This window comes from Chenopodium album, chromosome 15, assembly GCF_948465745.1.
Source record: "Chenopodium album chromosome 15, dcCheAlbu1.1, whole genome shotgun sequence".
In the NCBI taxonomy this organism is placed as follows: Eukaryota; Viridiplantae; Streptophyta; class Magnoliopsida; order Caryophyllales; family Amaranthaceae; genus Chenopodium; species Chenopodium album.
The window spans coordinates 23,720,945-23,738,663 of record NC_137848.1 but is presented as its reverse complement, the minus strand read 5'-3'; the positions used below and the strand labels follow the sequence as shown (position 1 = coordinate 23,738,663).

General features: G+C 33.5%; 1 protein-coding gene across 1 annotated transcript; it reads left to right on the top strand.

Moving 5' to 3' along the window:
- The first annotated feature begins 14,987 nt into the window (after positions 1 to 14,987).
- LOC145582094 (protein LIFEGUARD 4-like) lies at positions 14,988 to 17,002 on the top strand. Its single transcript, XM_081639118.1, has 4 exons — positions 14,988 to 15,231; positions 15,351 to 15,464; positions 16,526 to 16,683; positions 16,775 to 17,002. Exons 1-4 carry the CDS (start codon positions 14,988 to 14,990, stop codon positions 16,979 to 16,981), a joined length of 723 nt encoding a protein of 240 aa, XP_081495244.1. The 3' UTR covers positions 16,982 to 17,002.
- The last annotated feature ends 717 nt before the right edge of the window (positions 17,003 to 17,719 follow it).

The window sequence follows — 17,719 nt, the reverse complement described above, 5'->3', positions numbered from 1 at the left end:
TTTTTAACTCATAATTTAAAAGGTGGAACTGGTGAGTTAATTCGACGGTAGTTATAGTCCCTTAAAGATAGTAATGCCTGGTTTGTGCACCTAGGTGCACTCGGTTAAACAAAAAAAAGGCAGAAAGGAAATTAGGTGTTTGAAAAAGAACATGCATTACTAAAGAACATAAATACATTACAACAAGAACATGATAAAAACTTTATTAAAACTTCATGAAAAATTACTCATTAACCAAAAAAATTCTTTACCAAAGGTATCATTTCCCCAAAAATAGATATTTTTCTCTTTTCAAAAATTCAACTTTCCATAATAATTTTAGTCTTCTCTCTATAAAATTATTTTCAACTAAAACTAATTCAAAATTTCATTTTCAAATTAAATTTCAAAATTTAAAACAACATATTTTAAAATAACATAAGTTATAATGTAAAGAATATATAATTCATACCCAAAGAACCCATTGATTATACTCAAAGAACAAACGATAATAAAATAAAAAAGAAAAAAAAATATATGATAATAAATAAATAAAATATATAAATTGTGCGTCACTCATTACCTCAAAGAACATACAAGCCAAATTCAAAGAACATAATCTGTATTATTGAAACCCAAAAAACATGTTTAATCAACATATGTTAAAGAACATAAGTATCGAAGAACACATTATCAAACATATATAGGTATTTTTTTGTCTATTATAAATATGTTCTTTGTCATACACGGGATGTTTTTTGTTGAATAACAGTATGTTATTTCTGCGTTACGGGTGCAATACTATTTTCATAAAGATAGTGAAGAATGAATTTATAGAAAAGGAAAAAAAATATAACCGTAAAGTTTAACATAAAAATATAACTACATATTTTTGTTTTTTTTTTTTTTTTTTTTAATACAACATAACTGCATGTTTATTGTATCTAAGATAAGGGTATTTTTTGCAAATGAAAATTCCCAACCAAAAATGGGTCTTCACTTTAAGGAGTAACATAGATAGATAGATAGATACTTGCATATAAGACATAAATTTTACTCTTTGTATATCATATCATTTAAAATATTTATGACTGTTAAATTAAGAAATTTATTAAAATGGAGTACAGTATTAATTATAAAAAAAAAAAAAAAAAAAAAAAATTACTATCATATATGAAATACTATATTGATTTTCCTTCAAAAGAAAAAAAATACTATATTGATTAATAAAAACACTATGACACTGAAATTAGTTATCCCTTCTCTATGCTCCAAATTGTCATTTATTACACTCTTTAATCTCTATAGCAATACAATAATTAAAGATATACTTGAAGACTTTGCACAAAAGTTTGATTATTGTTAATTGTCGAAGTATAAAACATGAATTACATTTTATCAAAAAAAAAAAAAAAAACATGAATTACATGATACAAAAGGTGGGAGCAACTCACAGTTAATTCACAATTGTAAAATAATCCCAAAAGACTTCTAATGAAATTTGCTAAAGTGTAAACTAATGACAACAATACCAAATATAATTCAATAAAAATAACTTTGAAATATTACTCCCTGTTAAAATTCAATCAAAACCAAGAAATTACATAATAAAGACTTACAATGGCACTTGGTAGAAAAAGGGTGGTATTTGGGAGCAATCACCGATACAAAGCACGAAGTCATAATTTTCAAAAAGTTTCTCTTACATATTGAATCCAAAATATATGTAAATACCTTGCACTTACTATAGATTCTTCAAGGAAAATCAAATTTTATTAAGATGATAACTGCTACCAGTAATATGTTTTTATTTTTTGGTCTACGTATATGTTAAAAACCGATATCTTTCTCTTGTTGTCTTTTTTTTATATATTATTAGTGATTTAGTGTAATTCTATAACAACAAAATTGAGTTCAATTAACTATAAACAGTAGTTCATTATTGAGTTTAGGAGAATCCTAAATTAAGTGTAATGAGAATAAAATTAAGGATACAACCTAAATTACGAAATTGAAATTGAATGATGAGAAAAAGAAAGTAAAACCAATGCTTTCCTTTGACATTTTTTAAGGTTCTTTATGTCATTGATTAGTGATATACACTTGTAGTCGTTATTGCACGGAAAAAAAAAAAAACCCAAGCAGATATATAAACAAAATTTAAGTGTGTATTATAAATAGATCATATACGTATTGAAACATAAATGTATTCGACCTCTAATTTGTATTGTTTAATATTCTAATTTGCATCAATTAGTGCTTATGGTATTTCAAATACGTAGTATCTTTAAGTTCGAAAGTATAATAATAATAATAATAATAATAATAATAATAATAATAATAATAATAATGACAATAATAATGACAATAATAATAATAATAATAAAACGAATTAACCAGGCTAATTCATGGTATCTAATTTATTTTTCATGTAAATATATATTCTTAGTAAAGTTATTATATGCTATGATTTCTTCTTTTTCTATGACATAAATAGATCTAGCTACAAAAAGTTAAATTGTTCCAAAAATCATGGCAAAAGGGTATGCTTGTCACGGAAAAATTATTACTTGTACGTACACTAGTGTAAAGTTTTTCACGGGAAAAAAAGAACGTGTGACACAAATGTAGAGTTTTTCACGGGAAAAACGCTACTCGTGGCACAAATGTAAAGTTTGTCATGGGAAAAGAGCTACTCGTGGCACAACTATAAAGTTTTCCACGGAAAAATTAATACTCGTGGCACAAGTGTGATATTTGCAACGAGAATATAAATACCCGTGGCATAAATATTCTTCTTATTTAGATTTTATATCACAATTTATTTTTCCCTTGGCTAAATGAAATTATGCCACGAATTTGGAATTCCCGTGGTATAATTTGTGGCACAAGTGATGATTTGTTGTAGCGTTAGAGTTGATCCTATCATTATGCTTTTTTATAAGAAACTAGTAAGGAGTCGCCAATGAGTTTTAGGAAAACTCATAAACCTCGTTCATGCATTTCTCCTAAGTAGAATTCAAGGGATATTTGGCACGAATCATAAGTTTACCCATGCCCAAATTGGTCTACGTGTACCAGAATTGAGTTCGGGAGCGAGGGTACTAAAATAACTTTCCCTTTAGGGGGGAATCGTCATTCTAACCCTAGTGCGACCTCTACTAGCTCTTCCTTTTTCACAATTTCATCACCAAACAATATATGCAACGTAATACCTAAAACTAAGTTAATTTTATTTACAAGCATTAATCACGTAGGAATTACATTGCAAAGTCGTTATTCTTTATTTAATTCAAGTTCGTGAAAAGAACAAAAATGAACAAGATTCACCTTGGCTTAGGTGATAAAACAACAATTAATTATTCAATTTAAGTCTTTAATTAACTTGAGATACTATGTGAAACCAATTAATTAAAAGTTTATTTAAAGTGATTAAACAACACTAATTAATTGATTAAAGTTGTTTAAACAATAAAAACAAGATGATTTATCTAAGTGATCAGGATGCTAAACACTTTCCTTTGCTAGATCTTCGTTTAGAACACTTAGGGCACGAAAGCTGCGTGAATATTCCCTAGGGCACGAAACCCTAGGGAGTGCACGTTTTTCGAGAAGCCTATAAATAGGAGATGACCTCCTCATTTATGGCTACACACAACAAAAAACTCCTGGACATTCAATACGTGATACGTACACATAGAACCCTTTACACTCCTTCCGAGGAATATTCAGTGATTACTAATCATTGTCATAACTGTCGCTCTCAAGAGAACAGTACACCCGAGCTCGGAATCCGAGCAGATATCCTTTACATTCCGCACCTTATTCTTCGGACTTAGACTAACTTAAGCTTCGGAGGCGGACCACCGACCATTCGGTGTTCCGTTGTTTTGCAGGTACATGCATCCAAGCGAGCATCCAGTCTTAGTGTTGTAACTCTCCCAAGAGACTCAAAAAACCCTGAAACAGTTAACGGGTGTAACCTTCACCCTGTGAACGGTTTACAAGTTCCTAAAACTTGTTGGCGACTCTTTTGCTCTAGCTTCCTTCCCTTTGGACGCCACCATGCTTAAGTGTATGATCATAGTGGGGCTCAAGTGTGGGATGGCTTGAAATATTCCCTACACATGCACAACCTTGTAAGTAGCTCGCGCTATACCAGCGCGTCTTGTTGAAATGCTCGTAGATTTTTCTGCGACAGCTTCAATTTTAAACCTAGGAGACCCTAAGTTCGTCAAAATTAGGTTTTAACTTCGGGTTTAAGCCCAATTATTTATCGGGCTTAGTTAATCGGACTTTAGTTCATTTCGTTTTGGGTCAGGCTAGTTATTTTGTATTTTTGTGACTTAATCAGTAGTCCATAAGTATCCTTCATGTTGATCCAACACAAAGATGGTTTTATTTATCGTCATAGCACTTCCAGTCGAGACAGGATGCCAAAAGCGGATGTCTATAGATGTTAGTGTGTAGTATAATTTAAAGCACCGTTTCTTGTGCTACAAGGACATGATTGTCATAAATCATTTGCACAGGTATTAGTTTGGAACTATACCGTATCGACCTATGAGAATACTTTAAGAGATTTAAAATCATCATAAGTATACTTCTCATTATGGCTATCGGAACCTATTTCCTCGACCATAAGTATTGCAAGTTCTCTTGTTTGAGTACTAGTCCATTTTGATGTTTGTCAAACGTCTACCGTACAAGGGGATTATAACAGCAACACTCGGGCGGCTAGGTCCTCTTAGTAAGAGAAGCTAACAGTGCAAGACTGGGAACATTTCTTTGTTGTTTACAAGGCCTCTCGAAGAGCGAGACTGTAAAAATGCATGGCCGTGCTCAAATGAATTTTAGGAATCATATGCTTATTGAAAATCGAACTCGGTAATCGAGAAACACTTCTGGATTTAATAAGGATGACGGAGAATCTTACCTTATAGTTCATGAAGAGACATTAAGTGACATAGGAAATAGGCTATACACTAATAACACACTTGTCCGAAAGGACAAGTGGGAGATTGAACTGAATGATGTTGTAATACCTCGTATTTTTATACATATTTTATTTAAAATAAGTATTTTGAGAAGTATTTAATTGAATTTAAATGTTTTATTTAAATTATTTTATTTATTTATTTTAATAAATTGGAAATATTTTATCAAAGGAAAGTTTAATTAATTAATTATTTTAATTAAGTTGGGGTTTAATTTAGGAAAGTTTATTTTAGTAAAGTTTTATTAGGGATGGGATTAGGAAAATTAAAAAGGGAAATTCTAGGGAGAAAGGGTTTTAGAGAAGGGGTATAAATATCCCACATATGAGGCAAATCAAACTTTGCCTAGAGTGGAGAAAACCCAAGGTAAACTTCTCTCTCCTTTTTTCCTTTTTTTCTTTTTTTTTTCTTTTCCTTCTCCCCTTCCCCTTCTTTTTTTTCGGCCACCCCCCCCACCACCACCGCTGCCAGCCACCGACAGCAGGTGGCTGCCGCCACCAGCAGCCCGCCGGCAACAGGCGTCCACCGGCGCCGGCAGCCGGCTGGTGGTGGCTGCCACCTTCTTTCTCTCTTTTTTTTTTCAAATACAAAAAAAAAAAAAAAAATTAATTTTGTTTTAAAAATCAATTTAATCCTAGATCTAAATATTAATTATGAGTTTTGTGATTTGATTTTTGGTGTTTGATTAGAAGTATTATATTAATTAATTTTCAGATTATGTTTTTAATTAAAAAGCCCCAATTTTTGAAACCCTAGGTTCTTGATTTATAAATTATTGAAGGATTATGATATATAATGGTGTAAACCTTTGATTAAAGTGTTTTAAGACTAAATTACAGCAAGATTTAATTAAAATAAAGTGCTGGATTTTTTGGTAAAGCATTAGAAATCAAGTTTCTTTAGGGAATTTTAATTACCCATTAATTGAGATTTAATTATGAGGTTTTAAATATAATTTCAGCTTATTTTAAATAAATTATGAGGGGTTTTATAATAGTATATATTGCTGGAAATTTGTGTAGAGTGGGTTTTAATATCCTTTTATGATTTTAAATTGTAGGAGACTTTGAAGTGAGTGATTTCTATTAATTATGGCGATATTAAGATCGTATTCAAGGTACGTTCGCATACTTAGCATAATTATGTTGATGTAATAGCATGCTAAATGTGTTTGATTGATTACAAGTAGTATCATGCTAGGCTTGGATTGGAAATTATGATTTGAATGTTATTGATGGTTGGATTATGAGGCATGATTTATTTGTGATGGATTATTGGATGAAAAATAATAGTTTGGAATATTATTTATGAACCACATATTTATTTATGGCATGATAGAGAGCATGTTTAATTAAACTAAATGTTTAATTTGGTTTGGAATATTGAAAAGGAATTTTATTATGGTTCATATAATTTTTATTGATGCTTTAAGCATGAGGAAAGGAGCTATATAAGTGTCTATGTACACGAGGAATAAATTGTATGTTGGTGCCTTAGTGCACTTAAGGTATTTTTAACACCGAGGGATAGGATTTGTGGCGCTTTATGCGTTTAAGGTGTCATTGGCACCGAGGTAGAATTAAAAAGGGTTCAACATTAAATATTATGTGATCACTAATTATTCAAGAATTAAATTGTTATATTTGATTGTTTGAATAATTATTGTTGATTGAATGATTATGGTTTGAGAGTCATCACCAAGTTTAATAATCGGTAAATAACGTAAAGTGAAAGAGATTACGCACCAAAACTCTTGGAACGTATATACCTTGAGTATGAACATATGGGGGAGTTATGGGGTTTTATATTTAACCATAACTTCTAATGGAGTACAAGACGCTGTATATTCCTTTTTTTATTATTATGCGTTGGAATTCCGCCACCTACGTGTGGTTTTTGATGCTGGCACGGTTAGCTCCCGTGTCAGTAACCTCAATTTATTGGGGGAGGCTAGGGGGAAACCCGTTCGATGCGTAATCAATGCTAAATAAATTATTTAGTGTCTAGTGAGAATTTTTATTGAATGTGGTATGCTTGAAAAACAGGTGCAACAAGGTAAGTAGTGTGTTGATAGGAAATTGTATGTGAGTGTGTTAATTACGCTTATGTACTCAGCTTTGCTGATTGTGTGTTTTGTGTGTTTGTTGGCCTTGTCTTTATCTTGGCCCTATGATGACCCATTTATAATGGAGAGTAGTAGAAATAGGTAGAGATAAGTTTTTCAGGTGTTGAAGCATATTCATGAATGGGCATGAGTGAAGAGCGTATCATGCTAGTTTCCATAAGTTTATGATGTGTTATCGCTTTAAGTATTTATGATAATATTATTATGCCTAACAAACAAAGAGGTTTTGAATTTGGTTTGGTTTTAGTAAGGGCCTATAATGGTTCCAAGTTGTAGGTTGATTTTATTTTACTTCGTTTGACTTTGGTTTGACTTTATTTTCGTTGATTTACTTTTTAAGTTGACTTGTTTTGAAAGGGTTTGAAATTAGTCTTCCGCTGTGTGTATTTGATAGTTGCCTTACCCGTTATCACGGTGGCGGTAATATCTTAGATATTCCTAATGTGAGTTTTTAAACAGAGCAAAACAGGTGTTTTAAAAGAAAGGAATTTCTAGGGTGTTACAGATGTCCTTCAAACAAGTGTATAATTCTGATAGAGGGTTTGGAATTATTAGAAAGCTAATTATTTAGTGAGGTCAAGTGATCAGAATGCCTAGCTGGAGGCCGCTTCCAATCAGTAATAATAATACATAATTAATATTACAACTTAATCTTGACTGAACCCTTCGTGTCACACCCAATCGAGTAACCGATCCGAGACGACGAATTAATCCGAAGGATTAAATGAGTCATTAGAGTATTACCAACAAAAACGTCGGATATTGAGCTAGGAGCGTTGAAATCAAGCGCCGCAAGTCGAGTCCAATTTAGGAATCGACGAGGACGAGAAAATAAGTGAAATGATAAGTCAACGCCCAAAAACCTAGCCTCGCATTGGCCTAGCCAAGCGAGGGCTAGGCGCACTAGGCTGGCAAGGGTGCTAGCCGTATGCTTGCCTTCGCCGCAATTCCAGTAGCCACGCGTTGGTGCTGGCTGAGCAAGCTGGTCGAGCAGGCTAGCTATCAGCATTAGCCCGCAAGCACAAAGCAAGTGTGCCAGGCCAACATGCCGTTGCGTGGGCAAGGCTTCTGGCCTAGCACACTTGCGTGCGTTGCCAACCTGCGAGGCCAGCCTGCAATGCCGCAAGCACCAGCTGCGAGCTGGGCTTGCGAGGCAGGCCCAGCCGAAGGCCAAGGTTGCCAGCGAGGCATGCCTTGAGGCCCAAGGCTAAGGGCATGCCGTGCACATGGGGTTCTTGGGGCTTGCTTGCTCACCAAGGGGAGGGTTTGTGGTCCTTACCTACTCCCTCCCACATGTTGACACTTGTCATTTGACTATTGCATAGCTAATTTAATTTAATTTGGAATTAAATTAATTGCTTACTTTTCTCACTCTATCATTTCTCCCACATGGAAAGATGATTGAAGTTTTTGGGAGCCTTTTCTTATAAATACCAACTCTAGGAGTTGGGATTATACACTTGAGTTTAACTCAATAAGGCATCTACCAATAGGTGAGAAAACCTTTAAGTTCGTAATACTCTAGTCTTTCTTGGTCTAGCCCCGACTAAACTTTAGGGTAGGGGCCGTTCGGGTCGAGTCTCGAGGGTGTGAGACGTTGGAGGCTTGCGCATTTGCGAGGCTCTACACTTTCAAGTCCGAGCTCTAAGAAAGAGCGAAGCACGCGTCAAGGGTAAATCCGTCATTCCCTATCTTGTTAATTAATTATTTAGTTAATTAACATGCATGTTTTAGTTGCTTTAATTTGTGTGCGGGTCGTGGGATGGGTTTTAGTTCTGCGTGATGTGGGACATCACGAAACCCAACAGAACCTTGTTTTTTGCATTTATATAATTTTATTTTTACATATTAATAACATAGCTGATAATTAGCTTAGATGGTTAAATAGTTATCCTCGTTATAAGAGGTTGATGGTTCGAACCTCGTTATTATATATCATTATGTTTTTATATGTTGGTTGGTTGGGTGATGTCATGGCATTGTTTGAGCGATGATGTGGCGTAATAAGATGATGGGAAAATGATGTAGCGCAACAAAAAAGGAACAACAAGGCACATTGACGTTTTTAGGAACGCCTTTTAATATATTAGTATAGAAGATTAATACTTTAAAAGCTAACCTTTACCCATTACTTTGTATATACTTCCTCCGTTTCTTTATAGTTGCAACACTTCCCTAAAATGGAAATGTCATAATAGTTGCAACCCACTATAAAAGGAAGGTTTTTTTTGAAGAAAATTCTACTATTATTATCTTTATTTGATGCACATGGCCCTCTTTATTAAGCTCCTAACAACTTTTTAATCCCATTTTAATTTATGATATCATATGAGGTCCACTTTTCTTAAATACCATGACAAAGTGTATGTTGTAATGTAGGGAATATTTCAAGCCATTAACCCCAAACTTGAACCCCACTGTGATCATACACTTAAGCATGGTGGCGTCCAAAGGGAAGGAAGATAGAGCAAAAGAGTCGCCAACAAGTTTTAGGAACTTGTAAACCGTTCACAAGGTGAAGATTACACCCCTTAACGATCCATGAGATCGTCAACTCCAAAAGGTCTTGAACCAAATAGGGTTCGGGAATGAGGGTACAAATCCAACCTAAAAGAGATTGAACCTGCCCTAACAATAGGCCTCTACTTTATTCTTCTCGTATACATGTGCGCTTTCTGACTAACATGCAATCAATAAGTTAACCCTAAACCTGTTTATCTATGTTGGTTGAATATTAATGTACAAATAAAACTATTATTGGCGATCACTTGAATTATAATCATATTAGCCTAAACAAGATTATTAATTATCTTATTAAGCATGATTACAAGTACAAATTCCCTTTAAACATGCATAAAAGATGTGATCAAGCAACAATGAATAAGCATCAAGCAACATAATAATCATCATAATTATAATCATAACAATAACAATCATGTTAATAATAAAGCTTAAATATAATAGCAAGATCCTAGACATGATACTAACAAGATTAATAACAAACCCTAGCATGTCACTAAGCAATAAAGATCAAAGCTTTAAACCTAACATGGTACTAACATGATATTAGGAAAGACAATAAAAGGCATCGCAGGAATCATAATAAGCATATTTGATATTATAATCTTTTCCCTAAACATGATATTAGGAATCAAAATAGGAACCTAAACATGATTTCTACATCATAATATCAATGAAACAATTAAAGTACTTACTTGGATGCCTCATATCTCTTTCTAATAACAAAACACACATGTTAGTAACTTCAAGGAAAAGTATAAATCAAACAATTAAATTAAATAATGGAAATAGAGATTTGGGACCAAACCCTCAGAAATTATAACCTTTCACGTCTAAGGCGAAGGCAACTTCGAACTTGGCTAGGTGTGTCTAGATCTCGTGTATGTGGAATTTTGTTTGTGAAAAGCTAGAGAGATGAGAGCATAGATGAGAATTGATGATTGTAGATGATGATGAGAATTGATGATTGTGGATGAATAAAAACGGAGGTTCAGGACCCTATTTATAAGAAAACAGTCCGGAAATAGGTAGAATTTGACAAGGAATAAAACTCCACTCTGTCGCCGCAAAACCAACCTTGTCGTCAGGCGACAGGCCTGTCGTTTGGCGACAGCCTGGATTCCTACGCGCTTTCAAACACAGAGTCCGCTTATCAATTAAAATTGACTTGTAAATTCTGTATGAAAACTAAAATCGTATTTTTCATAAAATAATATTTTATTCCAAATAAAACTTATCAAAATATAATTATTAATTCTAATTTTATTAGGATTAAAGAGAATCCTATAGAGAACTCTAGAAGACTTATACTTAATTCCAATAACTTTAGGAATAATAATTATCATTGGGCCCTCGCTTGGGCCGCATGTAAAGATCGTACCGAGCCCAGTTTAGTATTTTGGCCACAACTTCCTCATTACTCATCGGAATTGGGCTTATAATATATCGTTGGAAAGCTCTTTGCAAGCCCCATCCAACTACACTATTATTGGACTCATATCATGTACCAAACTAAACTGGACTGCACGTCTTCATAAATAGAGTAAGAAAAGAAATATTTTCTAAAACAGAAAGAAGAGATATTTTAATAAAAACATCCTCATCACTAGACTTTCCACACTTTCGCTTTGTTCGATAATCAAATGACATGAAAGGTATTCATCGGTTTGGTTTTGGGGAGACACATTTGGGTGTCTTCATGCGACTATAAAGAAACGGAGGAAGTAATTGACAGTTATACGGTACTCTAATAGCTACATGTAACTTAACTGCTAAAAGCTACTCCCTCCATTCCCTATATTTTGCTACACTTTAAAGTTCAAGGTCTAGCACATCTGTGACCACATATACCTATTCAACATGATATGAGTTAAAAATTCTATAAAATTAATATTTTAAAAAGGGTTTTTCTAATCTATGCCCCTGTGATTATTGAGTTTCTAAGGTGTGCCCATGCTTTTTCAAAATCACAAGATGTACCCACCAACTTAAGGTGTTTATTAAACTGTACCCTATAACGTTAATCCAACGTGAGTTGTTATGTTAACAGTATATATTACCGCACTTTGGAGAGAAATTTCACGCCCAAATTGGGCTAGAGTTATATAAGTAGGTTACCATTTAGCATTTTTTTCACATTTTCTCATCTACTTTTTCTCCTTTCTTGTACAAGCAACCATTGACATGTCAAGCTCTCGGTGTATTTCTTATTCTTTTTTCTCACCCGCTTCTTATTACTTCCTATTTATTTACAATTACTAACGTCGAGTTTATGTTAGAGGGTACGGTTGATTAAATAACTTAAGTTGAAGGGCACAACTTGTAATTTTAAAAAAGTATGGGCACACCTTAGAAACTCAACAACCTTGTGGGCATAGCTTAGAAAAACCCTTTAAAAAAATATACTCCAAGCCAAATTTAACATGCGCACGTGGTAAGGTTTAATGTTTATAATATAATAGTAAATTTTATAGTCAAATTTGTAAAAAATTGAGCATAAAAATCATGTGTGAATTAAAAAAAGGGACAAAGAGAGCACTAGATACTAATAGTGGTTAAGAATAAGAGTATAAGACATATGTTAAAAATCTAATACTGCATATATTTTTGTAAAAGTTTATAGTTGACACTTCTCTCTTTATCTTTACATACAAATTTTCTGTACACTATTTACACACTCCACTTCAAATATATTTCGTGATTTACAGTTAGATTAATTAATAGTTATATAACATCTTGTTGGATCTGTCTCAATAGGTACTTTATTAATATTTAAATATTTATATTTTTTAAAATGTATATTTAAAGAATTAAAAATTGAAGTTATGCATTATCAAATGTGAAAATAGATTTTTTAACAGCTAAAAACTCTCGAGAAAGTAATAATCTGTAAAGTATATCAAATGTGAAAATAGATTTTTAACAGCTAAAAATTCTCTAGAAAGTAATAACTTGTAAAATGTAAAAAGAAAAGTAAATATTTTGTGAAACACTAATTCTTTTGTGTGGCTGGACACGTAAACTTTGTGGCCAGCCATCATAGGGGTTACTTCGTCAATGTTATAGGGGTTACACGGTTAGTTTGTCAGTGTTAGTTTGTCACGGTTATAGGGGTTACTTAGTTAGTGTCATAGGGGTTACTCGGTCAATGTTATAGGGTTTAATCGGCCAGTGTTATAGACAAAGGGGACCTACCATCTGGGCCATTCGAGGCTTTGCCCCTGGTAATTTATTTTGATTTATTAGTTATTGAGCTTAAGTAATCTTTTTTTACTTGTAAAAAAATATTGGGACATAGTTATTAGTTTTGCGCGAGAGGTTAAACCTTCTAATCCCGACCCCTAGATCTGTCATTGGTTATATAGTTTACTTTGTTCTTTTACAAGTGGCCACATGGTGTGGCTAATTAATTGTTCACAAGCCATGCTATTGTTTTTTTAATCAATATTTAAATATGTATTTTAATTTTAATTTCCAAATTCATGAATTGACTTGTGTGCTATGTTTGACCGTGTCTATTATAGTGGAGCGAAAGAAATGTAAATTATAAAATGTATATTTCAAAAACTATACATTGAAACAATTCTAACAAATACTAGATAATTTATTAAATCCTATATATAAATCATAAACAAATGTAATTGTAGTGTATTTAAATAATGCAAAAGTCAAGGCATTTATCTTGAAACATAAAGAGATAAAAATAATTTACAAAGTACTACATACTTCTTTTGTCCTAAAGTTTTGCCCAATTATTGTAGAAATATGAGTCAAACTTTAAAATGCTTTACCATAAACTACTCTTATTCTATGAGAAATAATATACTCCCTACATCTCAAAATAAATGGTATGTTGGATCTGTCTCATTGTATATTATACTAATAGCTACTTCCTCCGTTTTTTTATAGTTGCAACACTTTTCTAAAATGGAAATATCACAATAGTTGCAACACACAATAAATGGAAGGTTTTTTATGGTGGAAACTGTTCTATTACCTTTATTTAAAAGCACATGGGCCCACTTATTTATATTCCTATGAGCAACACCAATGGTTGTAGCTAGGGCATTGCTTGCAATATTAAATAATCCCTGGCTAGTAGCTTAACCGTTGGAGCTAGAAAATGCAATTTGCTTGGAGAAGAACATGCTAAAATAAAACAAATTATAATAAATAAAATGAAATTTATCAATGAAAATTAAGGAGGTGTGGTCAATTTAAATAGTAAGCTATTAACTAACCATTGGAGTTAAAATGACAATTAATTTAAAAGCTTATGTGGCATGGTAAGCTAAATTGACAATTAGCTTGTCATTGGAGTTGCTTTACCAACTTCTTAACCTCATTTTAAATGTATTATATCATGTATGGTCCACTTTTCTTAAATACCGTTGTTTCGGGTATTTTTTGGATTTCCTCGGATACTGGTCACGCTCTTCAGGCAACGACACTCTGACACCTGCAAAATGAACGAATATTCCTTTACCGGAATATTCGCCTCCGACGATCAAGTTAGAGATCTAAAACGGAAAGGCTAGAGAGAGAAAGTAGAGAGAAGTTGGAGCTATTTTATGCTCTTTTTATGTCGTAATCCACCTCTCCCATCATAAATGATTGGAGTATTTATAGAGGTGGGAGTTTGTGCCTCTTTAGGGTTTGTACCCTAAAATCCCGTGATGTGATTGGCTGCGTAATCAGGTGATGCCACGTGTAGTATGGGGGCGCCGTTTTGCGGCTTTCATGAAGATCTCTCGGGATTTGGGCCATGATGTAATAAGGCCTTTTTAATGCTGATTTCAAGGGCTTTTTATGCCTTGGACACGCGTCATCTTCCCATAGTGACACGTGTCGCCTTTTGATTAGGCCACGTGTCGCTACGAGATTGGTCCACGTACATGGGGTATTTTTACCCTAAACAAGCGTGATAAAGTGTGTGTTGCATCATAAAGAAATGAAGGAAGTAGTCTTTATAATTTTTACTATAAGATTTGATTCTTAATAATATGATAGATGATTGATTACTTGATGATTCAATAACCATGAATTGAAGTACACATTTATGACAACAAGCACACGTAAAATTAAACATTCCGCGTAAAATTCATTCACATCCCAAAATAACAATGCTTTGCTGTTAATAAAAAATCTCCACAAATCACACATTACAATCCCAAAAAACTACCCCCAAAACAAATTCCCCCAGATCTCATCATCCAATTGCACCCCAAATCTCTTCCAAGATTTTTCAAGAACCCCAAAAACTCAAGAATCATTCTCGAAATTCTCCTCAATATCTCTTCAAATTCCCACAAAAAAATCAAAATCAAAAACCCATTTCTGTGATCATCTTCTTAAGATATCCAAAAATGGCGGTTCTAGGAAAAGGGAGAGGCGACATTGAAGCAGGGCAACTCTACCCAAACATGGTGGAAGATGTACAATTCCGATGGGCTTTCATCCGAAAAGTGTACGTAATCATCGCCATGCAAATGCTTCTCACCGCCGCTGTCGCCGCCGTCGTCGTCTTTGTTCCACCAATTCCGCGTTATTTGGTGTCTACTCGTGCTGGTCTCGGCATTTACATTGTTATCCTCATTTCTCCTCTTATAAGTATGTTTTTGATTTTGATTTCTAATTTGGAATTTTTTCGGTGGTTTAATTTATTGTTCTTTTGTTTGATTTTATGAATTTTTGTTGTATTGATGTTTGTATATTTGTGTGTTTTGCAGTCATGTGTCCTTTGTACGCGTATATGAAGCGTCATCCTATTAATTTCATCCTTCTTGGATTGTTTACTGTTGCAATTGCTTTTGGCGTTGGAATGAGTTGCGCTTTTGTTAAAGGTAACATTAAACATTGCATTATTATAAATTTATAAGCTAATCATTAAATTTTTTGTTATGCTGATATTTTTTTGATAAATTTTGGATGATTCTTTTTGTTAAATGGTGTGATACCCCATACTTTATAAGCTTAATTAACATAGGAGAAACATTTTGATATTTTTTTTCATAAATTTTGGATGATTCTTTTTGTTAAATGGTGTGATACCCCATATTTTATAAGCTTAATTAACATAGGATAAACGTTTTGATATTTCGTGTCCGGTTGTATGTTGTAAATTTGTAAAGGCCGGGTGTTTGGTGTGGCGAACTGGCGAATGTGAAATGGCAAATATTGCAACTTATATTTATGTAGAAATTATTAGTGCTCTTAAATGTGTTAAAATTGTATTGCAACAGAAGGGAAGGAATCATGTTATTGGATTATCTATTAATAAGTTATTTGGGCAACAAAGCATTGTGTCATGGATTGGTGGATTCTTCATACATTATTTTGATCCAACGGATTAAATAGACCATAGCTCATATAAGTATTTGTCTAATATCTATGAATGATAGTCAGTATATTTGCATTACACTGGCTTTCGCCTTTTGGGTAGTCGAGCCTTTGGTGGTTCATCATGTTGTTCTATGTACTTGACTAAACCAAATTGACAATGAGAAGTGGCAGTCATTTTTTTAGTTCATCCTGGTTGTGACTTTTACGACTCGTTTCAAGTTTTCAACAGATTCCTACAGGGGCGGTTTTTGATGAACTAAAATCTTTTTTATGAATTTTGCTGTATCTATTTCATCTCTTCATTTTTATGGACACCCATATATAGATGTCTTGTTCAGCATTGATTTCTACAATTTGCTGTTGTGCATGGTTAAGGTGCTATGGGCCATTTGTCTATATGGTCATTTCCCCATTAAAACTGGGTCAGACCAAATGCTTTTTATGATCAATGACAAAAAGTCCTGGATAATTTCGTATTACTCTTCTAGTGGAGGCATTGTAGTTAACTAAGGTGGCAAAGCTTTTGAGTTTGCTTAAATCTTATTATCTCTTTTTCGGACAGGGAAAATTGTTCTGGAGGCTTTGATTTTAACATGCATAGTGGTAGTAAGCCTTACCCTATACACATTCTGGGCAGCGAAAAGGGGCAAAGACTTCAGCTTTCTAGGCCCTTTCCTGTTTGCTGGCATGATGGTGCTGATGGTTTTTATGCTAATCCAGGTATGCAGGATATATGAATATTGATCTTTTCTTGAAACTCTGTTTTAAAATCAACAAAGTCTCACTTTAGCATCCTTTTCCTGATGTACAGATTTTCATTCCCCTGGGAAAGCTCTCTCTGATGATCTATGGGTGCATAGCTGCGATATTGTTCTCTGCATACATTGTATACGACACAGACAACTTGATCAAACGTTACAGCTACGATGAGTACATTCCTGCAGCAGTTACCCTTTATCTTGACATTGTCAACCTCTTCCTTGCACTGCTGGCTCTTCTTGAGGGAGCAGACAGCTAGGCTATCACATTCCTTATTACACTTGCGGGTTGTAATTTGCAACTCATTAGATTTATCAGACCATTCCTAGTGAAGGTTACTCTTCACTAATAGAATCTATGAAGTATATTTTTGCAACTATGACTAGTGTTAATCTGCCACTTACTGATAGATCAATGAATCAGTGTAAAAACAGATCATGGACATTTTTAGGTCCGGAGCTTTAGAATTGCTATCCTTGTAGATTCTTACGACATTGCTTTTTGTATAGAGTACTACATTTTAACTTTGTTTCATGCGTCTTTTGCTTCTAGTCAACTGAGTTTGCAGTGGGTATTCCTTGTTTCTGTAGAAAATGTTGATAGTTGCCATCTCTAAAACCTTGTTTCATTAAATCTCCTATGAGGCTTGAAGTGCCTTGTTTTTTTTTTTTTTGGAAGAAATATACAAGGTATTTAATTAAACTTGCATAAAACTTCGTTGATGAAATGGTTTACAGAATGAATAATGGAGTGCTCTAATCTTAATGTACTGAGTTTTATTATTAACAAAATCTATATTCGATTTACTCATTTAGGGTTTGAAATCTTGTGACTTAAACTTGACAAAAGTTTATTATTAGACGAATACAATAACACAATTCTAACTTAAGTATATTCAGGAGCTTGATCATGAAATTTCTACTGAGTAAGTTGTTGAAAGCAAATGCTTGCATTAGTCTTTGAGCTATCCTGGCTGCTTTCATGATTACTTCGTTTA

Bases quoted from the DNA above. Each gene is read 5' to 3' on its own strand.
- LOC145582094 (XM_081639118.1), top strand. From the start codon at position 14,988: ATGGCGGTTCTAGGAAAAGGGAGAGGCGACATTGAAGCAGGGCAACTC. The intron at 15,232-15,350 runs GTATGTTTTTGA...TGTGTTTTGCAG, and splicing joins CCTCATTTCTCCTCTTATAA to TCATGTGTCCTTTGTACGCG. The intron at 15,465-16,525 runs GTAACATTAAAC...TTTTTCGGACAG, and splicing joins GAGTTGCGCTTTTGTTAAAG to GGAAAATTGTTCTGGAGGCT.